Here is a 14,002-nt window from a genome sequence, read left to right as displayed (position 1 = left end):
TTGTTTTCTCCTAGGTTTACTCTTCTTGAGGGAGCAAACTTTTGCATCTAGAAAGTAAAGCTGGCCAAGCCTCAGGCAAAGGCTGGATGCTTTAAGTTAGGATTTCAAGACACTCTGAACCTACATTTAACAGTGGGAACATCCCTTCGTTTCTCCTCGTATTTACAATGTATGGCTCCCCAAAATGGGACTATTAGATACCTCCAACACTACTAGAAATGGCAATATTTCAACTTTCTCCAGAGGAGCAATCCCATCAGGTTGGCCATGCCTTCCATCACCTCCTCAGTTCAGTTCAGTTTAGTTCAGTTGCTCAGTCGTGTCCAACTCTTTGTGACCCCATGGACTGTAGCACGCCAGGCTTTCCAGTCCATCACCAACTCCCGGAGCTTGCTCAAATTCATGTCCATCAAGTTGATGATGCCATCCAACCGTCTCATCCTCTGTCATCCCCTTCTCCTCCACCTTCAATCTTTTCCAGCATCAGGGTCTTTTCCCATGAGTTAGTTCTTTGGATCAGGTAGCCAAAGTATTGGAGTTTCAGCTTCAGCATCAGTCCTTCCAATGAATATTCAGGACTGATTTCCTTTAGGATTGACTGCTTTGATCTCCATCACCTCCTAGAGTATTCCCAAGTATTCCTTTGACTTGCCCCCAACCTCTTCCCAAATTATAACCTATGCACCTCCATCCACTCATCCTCCCCACCAGGACCCCTTCCTTTCCTCCCAGCCTGGCCCATGGAGTACTCTGATTAACCCTTGGGTGCTTACAAGTTAAATACTATTTAACACTACTACTCCCTGACAGTGGAGCCAGGCCCTGGTCTCGCACGCCTCACAAGCATATTCTTGCTTAATTCTTTACAATCACCCTCTGAAGCAGTTGCCACCCTTGTCCCTATTTTACAGAAGAAGAGACTGAAGCACAGAGAGGACAGGCAACTTATTCATGGTTAGACAACTGAGAGAGACCATACAGGTTAACAGGGGCCTTCATCTGCCACCATGACTTTGTTTATTTCATATGAACCTTGTTCTCATATAGATAAGTCAGTGGCATCATAATTACCCCCAAATGGGAAACCAAGCCTGCAACACAGCTATCATGAGACACGACAGGGTTGCAAGTCATAATATTCCTATGGCTGCCCATGCAGAGTCATCAGGGTTTCCTAAGATTAGCTTTTTACTTGAAATAAAATATGAGGCTATTCTCATTTAGTTCATTCTTCCTCCAAATTTCACACTAACAAACAATGGTGTCCGGCCTTTTGAAACATGAACAGCAGCCCACGCTCATGGCACTAGGAGAATGTAACCCCACCTCTGTCCCTCAGTAACTGCTGCTTTAGAGAAGTTGCGGAAGAATCCGCTTAACACAGGCAAATGGCCTCTGTTGATGTGTAATTTGGGACTTCTCTGAAACAACTTAATGTTGATTCATAACGGATTGTTAAATTATGGTATCGCGTGTATAATGACATAAACCCACAGGAATCTCATGCAACCATTAGAGAACACTGTTTACATATGGAAAGAGCTTACTGCTTAGCATGGAAAACAGACCGCAACATATGAAAATAATATATGGAGAAAAAGCACGTTAAGAAACAGCAGGAATACACAGTAGTATTCCATTACTTTTTTTTTTTTTTTGGACAGACCACAAATAACAAACGCGGGCAAAGATGTGGAGAAGAGGGAACCTTGTATGCTGTTATATGTAAACCGGTGCAGCCACTATGGAAAACAGTATAGAGGCTCCTCAAAAAACGAAAAACAGAACTATCATATGATCCAGAAATTCCACTCCTGGGTATATATCCAAAGAAAATAAAAACACTATTTTGAAAAGATAAATGTACCCCCAAATGTTCATAACAGAATTATTTACAAGATATGGGAGCAACCTAAGTTTCCAACAGATGAATGGACAAAGATATGGTATACAATACAATGAAATACTTTTCAATTGTAAAAAAAAGAATGAAATTTTGCCATTTGCAACATCATGGATGGGCCTGGAGGGTATTATGATTAGTGAAATAATTCAGGCAGAGAAAGACAAATACTGTGTGGTATCACTTACATATGGAATCTAAAAAGTAGAACAAACTAGTTTTATATAATTAAAAAAAACAGACTCACAGACAGAGAGAACAAACTAGTGGTTACCAGTGGGGAGAGGTAAGGGGTAGGATGGGGAGATTAAGAGGCACAAACTACTACATATAAAACAAATGAGCTACAAGGATATATTGTACAGCACAGGGAAACACAGCCAACATTTTACAGTACCTATAAATGGAATCTTGAAAAACTGTGAATCACTGTTATACACATGAAACTTACAGAATACTGTAAATCAACTATATCTCAATAAAAAAAAAAGTGAAATATGTAGGTCTCTCCAGAAGAAAATGTCGAGAAGAACAGAAAGATTTATAGTATTTGTTTCTGTATTGTAAATCCAAGGGACTTTCAATTTCTTCTTTATAACTTTCTAGATTTTTTTCTTTTTTGGTCTTACAGTAAATATTACTCTTAATTTAAGAAAAAAGCAAAGCTATTTACATTATGCAAAGGACAAAATGGAACAGCTGTAATAAAAGGGAATATCGTGGGTCTGATCTGTTAGGGAGAAGATTTAAACCAAGAGGAGGCATTTAGCTCTAGTCTCTTTTTTCTTCTTCAGCTCTAGACATTTTTCAGCTAATTTTTCATCTCTGTTAATTTAACTACCCTAGTGCTAGCTACACTGGCTAAGAAGTGACCTGTAGGAAGGAAACCCCAAAATCAAAGGCCCACACCACATTCACAAAGAACAGGTTGGAAAGCCCCAGAATTATTTTGGTTCTGGTTCTCCTATAAAGTGGACCGTCAAATAAAGACTCACGTGCAGGCTGTTTAATTTGGGAAGCAACCCCCGAAGACAACACACTGGTGGGGAGGTGACTGCATTATCAAACAAGTTATCAGTGGGTAGTCTAATCCCACTGAGAAACCCTAGGAGACAGCTTTAGATTCAGAGTTCTCTTGTGTGATGAGTGAGGAAGGAGTTTACCCACCAACTTCCAACTGTCAAGAGTCAAGGCTGCTTCAGGGGGCAGGAACTCCCTGGCCCTTCAGGCCTGCCCCATGTGCAGGCAGAGGTGCAGGCAGGGGTCAGAGAAAGCCCTCGAGGATAGGTCACAGGCTGTACAGCTGGAAGTTGGGGAAAAATTGCTAAGTGTGAAGGACACATGAGTGGGGCCCTGAGAGTGTATATGAGTATCTTTGAGAAGATACTTGATGTCTGAACATGTAGAGATTCAGACAGCAGGCAGAGTTTGGGATTGGGTTAGTGATAGAAAGATACTAAGTCAATGAAAAAACATTAGAAAACTCCGAAGAGTTGCGGGGGGGGGGGGGGGGGGGAAGGGTTGTGCATAAACGGAAAATACATTATACTCTTGGCTCCATGGCTCTTCTGTGGTTTACTTTTATAGTCAAAATACCATCAACACTGACCAATGAGCTAATTAAAATTATAGTATAACTGCTTTGGGAAAACTGGGAGGAAGAGAAAGTTAGTGGGTTTAAGGCCAGGCTTAAGAAAGCTACACTGTAGCACTGAGTCTTTCAATCATGTGTATACATATAAAGCTTTTATAAAGAAGGAAATAGAAAGAAGAACCAGTATTGGCCTGGCTGGCCTCTGTCCTTACCCACCTCCAGGACTCAGGCAAGTACAATCATAAAAATAAGCCACCTCTGTTATGAAACACATAGATGTCTTGGGGCCAGGCTGCTGAGAAAACTTTCAAATAAAGTTTCAAATAAAGGATGACAAATCAACTTTTAGAAGACATTCTTTTACAATATTAAGGAGTACCTCTGGATATTAGAAATTTCTCAAAACACCTTCCTCCTCATCACTCCCCCATTGCCCTAAAAATATAAAACTCCAGAATCTGCAACATTAAGTTAGCCTTTGGTCCTAAAAGCTAAAGATGCTTATTAAAAAAAAGTGAAAGAGAATTTCAGGGCTGGGGTTACAATGGTTGATTATCTGAATGCACAGCTAATCTGAAACTGCAAAGAAGCTAAAGAATCACTTTCTGTACTCAAAACCCATCTTTTTTTGTTGCTGTTCTCCATTAATCTATATAATGCTGTCTTAATCTGATGCTGCCACAACCTTCCTGTCTCTTCTTTTAGTAATGCCTTATCTATGTGCAGCATCTTGGCTTAAGAGGCATCTATCTGTTCCACCAGTCTCATTTAAACGCACACTGAAGTGAAGTGAAGTCGCTCAGTCGTGTCCAACTCTTTACGACCCCATGGACAGTAGCCTAACAGGCTCCGCCGTCCATATAATTTTCCAGGCAAGAATACTGCTTGGAGTGGGCTGCCATTTCCTTCTCCAGGGGATCTTCCCAACCCAGGGATCGAACCCGGGTCTCCAGCATTGCAGATAGACGCTTTTACCGTCTGAGCCACCAGGGAAGCTACTTCCTTTCCAAGATGAGACCTTCACAGCCTAAGGTTGGAGGGATTTGCATTAGAAGGGACAGGCACCAAGGTAGGGTCTGGGTGGGGGTGCCCAGTACCCAGCCCCCCTGTGTTGGGGTACCAAGGCTCTCAACCTGCGACCTCACTCATGCAGGAAATTGGGGTGGGGGGCGCTGTCAGTGAAGGTGGATAGGGAACACGGTTGCACTATCCTGCAACTGGAATTCCGCTCTTTCATGATAAATGCAGGCGCGTGTGGCTATCGACAGAAATCAGACACCTTCGGTGGTGGCAGAGATCCTGAAATATGGCCTGTGCACATCACAACGTCAAAATGTTAGTCGCTCAGACCTGTCCAACTCTTTGCGACCCCACAGACTGTAGCCCACCAGGCTCCTCCGTCCATGGGATTCTCCCGGCAAAAATACTGGAATGGGTTGCCACGCCTTCCTCCAGGGATCTTCCCCACCCAGGGATCGAACCCGGGTCTCCCGCATGGCAGGGAAATTCTTTACCGTCTGAGCTACCAGGAGTAGTAGTACTACTGCCTTTGATCCTACTTAACACCTTAATACGAAAGCCCAGGTGCCACCCCATCACAAGCTGGTCTCGCCCTCCTGAAGTTCGCTTCATTTACCTTATGGACTCAATCACATTTTCCGGGAAAGGAAACGCAGGCTTCTGACCACCAAGCCTGTAATTTAACACCCGGAATTTCAGAGGCGGAGAGCACCGGCTGCCGCAACCCCACGCGCCCCCCACGCCCACCCCTCGGCCTCGTGGAGGGTGCGGACACGGGCAAGAATACCTGGGGGCCCAGTCAGGAACACGTGCCGGGCCATAAGGGTAGGCTCGGGTCGGGGTCACGGCCCGGGTAGGGGTGGGGTCGAAGTCGCCGAGCCGGGTACCGGGGAGAGGTCGCGACCCAGGGTCCGTCCCCCAGGGCCGAAGTCCCCTCCTCCGCCGGCCGGAAGAAACGAGCCGTAAGGCCGCGCATGCGCCCTCTGCGCTCAGCGTCGGTGTGCGCTTCCGCCCTCCGCGCCGGTCTGCGCTTGCGCCCTCCGCTCTCAGTCCTGTTTCTCGCCGAGACCACTGTTCAGTGACGCAAGGATGATTAGTATGGTCTTCCTTGGGTTTGTGTGCTACGGTCTCCGTATTGGACTTAGGTAGGGTGTTTGCGAGGAGGTGTGCTTAACAGCCTTTTACTAAACCAATGCTGCTCAGGTGAGCGCCGTTTACGAAGCTCTGGGACCGAACCTGGGAGCTGAAATTTCCCCAGGCTGCGGGGAGAGGCCTCCCGAAGGAAGTTTGGGTCCTAGAAGCCCTCCCCAAAGGAGAATTTGCTTCTAATTGGAAAGACTTACCCAGTGTTGTCAGCCACCGCTGCAGTGTGGTATTACCTGGTTAAAAAGTGCTTCATGCGTCGGCTCCAACTCCCAAGATTCGGAGTGATTGATCTTGGGCGAGCCCTGAGCATCTGGATCTTTTTGATATTGTTGAAACTCCCCGGCAGTTTCTGTAGTCCCGTCTTCAACCGTGCACACAAAGACCAGTTTCCCCCTCTTGTCACCGTCTCGTAAATGTAAACCAACGCGAGACCCAGCTGGAGGGTCTTCCTGTGCAAAGCATTAAGTGGTTTTTTTCCCATCTGTTAACCCCTTGAGGTGTTTGATCCTGAGAAACGAAATGGCGGTGGCCTTGAGCCAGAGTTACCTGTAAGCCCTTTCAGTGCAATATATGTAGTTTGTCTCGTGATCGATCATCCTCCATCCTGTCTGGGAAAGCAGTTTCACTGAGTGCTCATTTTAATTGTGTGGGCACACACAGGACTTCCCAGAGCTCCCCTTAGCCTAGTTATTCATCAGTCAGATGACCTCCATTTCTTACTGTGTTTCTTGCCTGGAGAATCCCAGGGACAGAGGAGCCTGGTGGACTGCCGTCTATGGGGTTGCACAGAGTCAGACTTGACTGAAGCGACTTAGCAGCAGCAGCAGCACCAAAAGTCAGATTTGTTCAGTTATCTATCACCATTACTTCTGCGACATTTATAACGCTGCATCACTGGTAAGGTAGAGCCTTCCACCCAGATTTCTTTCACCTCCATTGCAAACTGGAGTCAAGAACAGCTAATATAATCAAGTAAGCCCACAGAGTAGTTTCCAAAAGAAAGAAATATGTACACTGTCGTATGTATGATCTTCTTTTTATAAAAACAATTATTTTAAAGTGCTAATTATGTAGGATTTCCATCACTGAAGCAGTTTGTGTTTGAAAGGCTCACCAGGAGATGGATTATTGTATTTTGAAGTTATGCCTGTAATTCTGGTAGCCACCAGCAGACCTCAGTTTAGGCAGACTCTAGATGTAGAGGACTGATATTTCAGAACAAAAGAAAATTCTTCCGAAGTTGGATGTTCTTTTTCCATCAAATCTATTTGTTTGGGCAGTTCACATGGATATCTTCACTTTATAATAATTAATTGATCTGAGTCTTGGATTTGTACAGTTTCCTTTGTGGATTACACATCAATCACAACCAATGAAATACCTTATCTCAGAGATTAAGAACAAAAAGGCAAACATGATTAGTCACCCATTTTTAAATAAATAGATTATTAAACTACCGTGCTGAATCTAACTTTTGCTGACTATCCAACCAGGGTATAATTACCTAAGGAACAGGTGATTCCAGTTCTTTCTTCCTGCAGGACCTGGGTGCAGGCTCGCTTTCGATAGAACGCAGTACAGCTGTTTATTAAAGCAGTTCGTAAGCATACATCTGAACTCTACAGTTCCAGAGACTGTTTTCTCTACTGCTGCATCCAAGCACCTAAAACAGTTCCTGGCACACAGTAAGGGATGTACATGCTATGCACTCTGTGCTATCTGCGGTGTATAAAGACATGATTAAGAAGAGCTCCTTTAGATTCTTGCCTTTTGAGGAATTTTTAATTGGTTGGCTAGAGAAGACCCTCCAGAGAAGGCAATGGGAACCCCCTCCAGTACTCTGCCTGGCAAATCCCATGGGCGGAGGAGCCTGGTAGGCTGCAGTCCATGGGGTCACTAGGAGTCGGACACGACTGAGCGACTTCACTTTCACTTTTCACTCTCATGCATTGGAGAAGGAAATGGCAACCCACTCCAGTGTTCTTGCCTGGAGAATCCCAGGGACGGGGGAGCCTGGTGGGCTGCCGTCTCTGGGGTCACACAGAGTTGGGCACGACTGAAGTGACTTAGCAGCAGCGGAGACCTCGGGCTGTCACAATCATGAGGGTGCTGTAACGGAGGCTGAGTGAGCACTGATGAGGGTCCAGGAGGATGAGAAAAGCCTTCCCAGTCCAGTGACTGTGAGCCTGCTTGGAGGATGAGTAAGAGGCAACTGCAGAGAGCAAAAGGGGGCACCTCTTAGGTCCCCTATCCCTTTGTGCCTCTGCTCCAGTCACCACTATAGTGGGTGGCTGTCCTCAATCTGGAGTGGCAGGGAGTGAGGTGGTTAGAAGGAGATAAAGGTCAAATAAAAGCCATGTGTTTCTGTGTGACCAACCCAGCTTGAGTCATGTGATTTTTGGAGCCAGTCACTGAGCCAGGGAGATGGAGTGATCTCACTGGTCAGGCTTGGTTCAAGTTCTCCCCTGGAGAAAGTGGTGATCTTCCCCTTTCAATGCCAGAGACCAGGCCTGAGGGAGGGACTCTCCCCAAAGGAGAATTTAGGCACTGTTTCCACAGGGGCAAATGAATGCCAGGCTGGCAAAACAGATTCACGTGTCCTTTTCCCCACTTTCATATTTTTACATCTGCAGTAGCCATAGTCTTGGTTCTGTTTTCTTGTACTTAGGACATAATCCAAGTTTAAACTGTGTGTATGTTAAGTCACTTCAGTTGTGTCCGACTCTTTGTGACCCTATGGACTGTGGACCTCAAGGCAAGAATACTGGAGTGAGTTGCCATGGGAATCTTCCCAACTCAGGGATCGAACCCACGTCTCTTACGTCTCCTACCTTGGCAGGCGAGTTCTTTACCACTAGCACCACCTGGGAAGCCCAGTTTAAATTATGTTAGTACAGGTTTGTTAGGGGAACCACTGACTGAAACCACTCACCTTGGCCAGGCACCACAGTAACCACTTGCGTGGGTTATTTTACAAAAGGAGGTCCTGGTAAAAAAACACAAAACTAACAAGCCACCACCAACCAGAATAATTCAGGAAAGGTCAAAAGGAAACAGGCGATGCCAGTCCATATGTCCTCCCAGAATCCTGGCTGGAATGCATCTCGAGCGAGTGATGCTCACACCACCAGGAGGGACCTTGAATCAGAATGATTGGCCCGAGACAACCTGGAAACTAATCCTATCACCATAAAACCTGACATGTGAGCCACTTGGCAGAGCGGTTCTCCTGGGTTCCCTTACCCTCCTGCTCTTAACCTTAGTGCCCCCTTCCCAATAAGATTTCTTGCTTTGTTAGCACAAGTATCTCCTTAGACAATTCATTTCTGAGTGTTTGACAAGAGTGGACTCTTGGGCCCTGGAAGGGGTCTCTTGGGCCCTGGAAGGGATCTCTCTTCCTGCAAAAAATATACTCAGGAGTAACTGTTGTATATGTTTGTGTGCACACTTGCACATGCATAGGTTTATAGGTTTGGGGAATATTTGTATACTGAAGCGACTTAGCAGCAGCAGCAGCAGCATCTCGTTTGACCAGTTGCTGTACATTTGTGGACACCATATCCTTGTATAGGGTTAGGGAAAGTGGAGCTTTGCAGAAGCCCTGGCTCACAGTAGGGGCAATGGGAAAGCTGTGTATATGGCCCAGTTTTCTAACTCTCTGACTATTGTTGGTGTCCCTGGCCCTGGGCTATACTCTTGGCACACTGCTTGGCTGTGCTACGTGCTCTTAAAAAGTGTGGCTATTATGACCCAGCAATCCCACTGCTGGAGGAAACCAGAATTGAAAGAGACACATGTACCCCAATGTTCACTGCAGCACTGTTTACAATAGCCAGGACATGGAAGCAACCTAGATGCCCATTGGCAGACAAATGGATAAGAAAGCTGTGGTACATACACACAATGGAATAGTACTCAGCCATTAAGAAGAATGCATTTGAGTCAGTTCTAATGAGGTGGATGAAACTGGAGCCTATTATACAGAGTGAAGTAAGTCAGAAAGAAAAAGACCAATACAGTATACTAAGGCATATATATGGAACTTAGAAAGATGGTAATGATGACCCTATATGTGAGACAGCAGAAGAGACACAGATGTGAAGAACAGTCTTTTGGACTCTGGGAGAAGGCGAGGGTGGATGATTTGAGAGGGTAGCATTGAAATATGTATATTATCATATGTGAAGCGGATCACTGTTCCAGGTTTGATGCATGGGACAGGGTGCTCAGGGCTGGTGCACTGGGATGACCCTGGGGGATGGGATGGGGAGGGATGTGGGAGGTGGGGTTCAGGATGGGGACACGTGTGCCCGTGGCTGATTCATGTCGATGAATGGCAAAAACCACTACAATATTGTAATTAGCCTCCAATTAAAATAAATAATTTTTTTTTGAAGTGTGGCTATGATCAGACTGGGCTTCCCTGGTGGCTCAGACAGTAAAGAATCTACCTGCAATGCGGGAGACTTGGGTTTGATCCCTGGGTTGGGAAGATCCCCTGGAGGAGAGCATGGCAACCCATTCCAGTATTCTTGCCTGGAGAATCCCATGGACAGAGGAGCCTGGGGGGCCGCAGTCCGTGGGGTCGCACAGAGTCAGACGTGACTGAGCACCTGAACACCACACAGCGTGATGAGAGTGAATGCCGAAAACCAAGCAGAGGACAGTCACGTCAGGGAGGATGGCGAGCCAGCAGAAACGAAGCACTTAGCACCTTCACGGATACTGGGAGTAAACAAGGAAAATTGTGAAGAGTGAACCACCAAGGACAAGCTGAGAGGTCCAGGGAGAAGGAGCAGAGCTTCTGTTTGGCTGTCTCACTCCTCAGGAACGCTAACACTATGTTTTGTTCAGGTTCATTTTCTTTCTTTTCACTGGGATCCCATCAGTGGAGTAGCTGTTGTTTGCAGAATAATATGGCAATTGTTCTGGTTTGAATCGGCCTCTGATGTGCAGGAACCAAAAAAATAAAAAAAAATAAATTGCTGTCTCTAATGAATATTCAACACCTGATATAAATAGAGCTGGTTATTTAGTATATTCACCTTCCTCCCCTCTCTCTTCCTTCCTTTCTTTTCTTTCATTCCTTTCTTCCCCACTGTATTGCAGACACTGCACTGTGGTACATGGTAGGGATCAAAGATACATTTGAAATAGCTTAAATATCATATACTAATGCATATATATGGAATCTATAAAGATGATACTGATTAATTTATTTGCAGGGCAGCAATGGAGAAACAGACATAGAGAACAGATTTAGGACATGGGGGGAGGGGAGGAAACAGAGGGTGAGATGTATGGAGAGAGTAACATAGAAACTTACAATACCATATGTAAAATAGATAGCCAGTGGGGACTTGCTGTATGACTCAGGGAACTCAAACAGGGGCTCTGTGACAATCTAGAAGGGTGGGATGGGGAGAGAGATGGGAGAGAGGTTTGGGAGGAAGGGACATGGGTGTACCTATGGCCCATTCTTGTCGATGTTTGACAGAAAACAACAAAATTCTGTAAAGCAACTATCCTTCAATTAAAAAATAAATAAATTTTAAAAAACACTGGTGAGCAGACTTATATACCTAGGTTTAAATTTTTTAAAACATTAAATATCCATGAGCTCTTATTTTTCATTCAACATGAAAATACCATTATCTGAGCTCCTGGAGGAAGAATTCCTTTCTCACCCCTTTAGATTACCTACCTTTTTGAATAGCTATTGACATTGGGAAAGCTGGCATTGCATTCTGGCCTCCAACCTTGTAATATTTAGACATATTTAACAAAAGGTAATAGCTAACATTTACCTACTGTTTACCATGTGCCAAGTTCTCTTCTCAGAGCACTTAAAATTATAGTAACTTCTTTAATCCTCACCAAAACTTCATTTTATCTATGGACAAACCAAAATAGAGAGGGACAAAGAAACTGACCCAAGACCACCGTGCGTATACACACATGCGTATTCAGGTGTGACTGTGTGCATGTCTGTGTATATATGTATATCTGTGCATGTGTATATATGATTCAAACTCAGGTATTTGGGTGCCAGAGTCTGTCTGATACAGATTTTTAACTTTTGTCCTGAAAATAGCTCATGGGCTCTTAACGTGAAAAGTTCACATGAGGACTACAAACCTGCTCCGTTGGTTACTCTTCCTTCTTCTAGGAAAACAAGCATCATGTTACAGCAAGTCCCCTACATACGAAGGAGTTCTGTTCCAAGAGCACGTTCATAGGTCCAGTTTATTCCTAAGTCCAACAAAGTTAGCCTAGGTACCCAACTAACACAATCTGCTATATAGCAATGTAGTGTAATAGGTTTATAATACTTTTCACACAAATAATACACAAAGAATAGAGAAAACATTTTAATCTGACAGTACAGTACCTTGAAAAGTACAGCAGAACAGCTGGGCATATTCCTATCTTTGAAAGTTCCCATCTTGAAGGTTTGTATGTAGGGGACTTGGGGCTTCCCCTGGGGCTCAGTGGTAAAGAATCCGCCTGCCAGTGCAAGAGATACGGACTCAATCCCTGGATTGGGAAAATCCCCTGGAGAAGGAAATGGTAGCTCACTCCAGTATTCTTGCCTGGGAAAGCCCATGGACAGAAGAGCCTGGCGGGCTACAGTCCATAGGGTCAAGAAAGAGTCGAACGTGACTTAGTGACTGAACTGCAACATTTATAACATGTAGGGGACTTACTGTACCTAAGAGATCTAAGGTAGTTCTTGAAGGACAGAGAGAATGGACAGCTCTTTCTGATTCTAATTCTCCTCCAGGGCTGTCTAGGATAATAACTCCTATCACATCTGTGTGCGTGGACCAGCTAACTCTGAGATCCCTGGGTCTGTAAATAATGGACTGAGCCAAGCAGGCCCCCATCTCACCCCCAAATCTCACTGGGTGTGAGACTGCAGGTCCTCAGAGAGACACAGCCACTGTCCTCCTGCTGGGCTCAGTCAGACATCCTCTCCTCCCGCCTCAGCCTCTCTCAGCACAGCTACATCAGGTAGTGCCTTTCCTCTGATTAGGTACAAGCTTAACAACATTTATTCAAGTTTCATTGTCTTTCCCTGTAAATAATCTGCAGGGGAAACTAATTGCTTTTTAATTTGGTCGAAATACATCATCCCCAGAATTGTTTGCACCATTATCCCAGGCTAAAGAGGCCGTGGGTGTTAATTAGCCACCTTCATCCTTATGGGAGCCTGGGTTCTCCTCCCCGTCTCCCACGTCCTCTGGTCCATTCCTAGTTAAGGGCATGGTTTCAGCTCCATTTGCCAACAAGTTGATAAAAGGTTTTGCTGGCTGAAAGTTAGAGAAAACTTAAGGAATAATTCATTTTCCTTTCTATTGTGTATTTTCAGTCTTCCTGAGGAAGAATGTCATTGATTCCTTTCCTGGATCAAAGTTCATCATTCTCTCCTAATGCCAATGAGGTCTGAAATCTGGTGGGTTGGATAGGTAAAGCATTAGTCTGTGGCCGGCCAAAAAGTAACTAGGGGCCTTTTAAGGCAGGTTCCGCTCTCTCCTGTCTCCCTGATCAGAGATCCTGGGTGCTGCATTTCAGTCACCCCAGTGTGAGCACAGATTTTCACAAGGATATGGACACTCAGGGGCTGCCCAGATAGTGCTAGTGGTAAAGAACCTGCCTGCCAATGCAGGAGATATGAGACACGGGTTTGATCACTGCATCAGAAAGATCCACTAGAGGAGGGCATGGCAACCCACTCCAGTATTCTTGCCTGGAGAATCCCATGGACAGAGGAGTCTTGCAGACTACAGTCCATGGGGTCACAAAGAGTTGGACACGACTGAAGCCGCTTAGCACATGCTCATGCATAGACATTCAGAACACAATCTACCTGAGGACTTCGCTTCCAACCCTTATTTCAGAACAGTGCTCCCAGTTGAGTCACAGAGAGTTGAGAAAAGTGACTCAATGCCTGGTCCTGTTCCATGCTCCACAGACTCTTATGTTTGAAGAGCTGAGGGTAGTTGACTCCTGGGAGCCCCTGCCTAGATGTAGAAATGATGATGTTGGATAGGAGGACCAGGCCAATCTTGAGTTGTTTAGGGCTCTTGCCTGGTGTGGAGGAGATATTAAATGTTCTCATGTGCCCCAAAGTCTCATATTGTCTCTTCCCCAGGGCCTTTGCACATGCTATTTCTTCTGCTTCAAAGGCTCTCTGTGCTCCCATCTTCCCCTCATTGTGCATCGTGTATGCATGCTCATGCTCAGTCATGTCCAACTCTTTGCAACACTATGGACTGTAGCCCACTGGGCTCTTCTGTCCATGGGATTTTCCAGGCAAGAATACTGGAGTGGGTTGC

General features: G+C 45.3%; 1 protein-coding gene across 2 annotated transcripts in view; it reads right to left on the bottom strand.

The window, feature by feature from the left end:
* The window catches only part of NTPCR (nucleoside-triphosphatase, cancer-related), a 38,235-nt gene extending 32,715 nt beyond the window's left edge, over positions 1-5,520 (bottom strand). Inside the window, exons 1-2 of one of the 2 annotated variants that reach the window (XM_061404846.1) lie at positions 5,305-5,380; positions 5,134-5,190 (exon numbers count right to left, since the gene is read on the bottom strand). Coding sequence is in view for 1 of the 2 variants with exons in the window: in XM_061404845.1 (XP_061260829.1) it covers positions 5,305-5,338 (34 nt within the window). In the remaining variant the exon portion in view is untranslated. Of the gene's footprint in view, positions 1-5,133; positions 5,191-5,304 lie in introns of both variants that reach the window. The other variant, XM_061404845.1, reaches the window with a different exon arrangement.
* Positions 5,521-14,002: the final 8,482 nt, after the last annotated feature.

Source organism: Bos javanicus, chromosome 28 (assembly GCF_032452875.1).
Source record: "Bos javanicus breed banteng chromosome 28, ARS-OSU_banteng_1.0, whole genome shotgun sequence".
Classification (NCBI taxonomy): domain Eukaryota; kingdom Metazoa; phylum Chordata; class Mammalia; order Artiodactyla; family Bovidae; genus Bos; species Bos javanicus.
The sequence above is the reverse complement of the archived record's forward strand: the minus strand, read 5'-3'. Positions and strand labels throughout refer to the sequence as shown.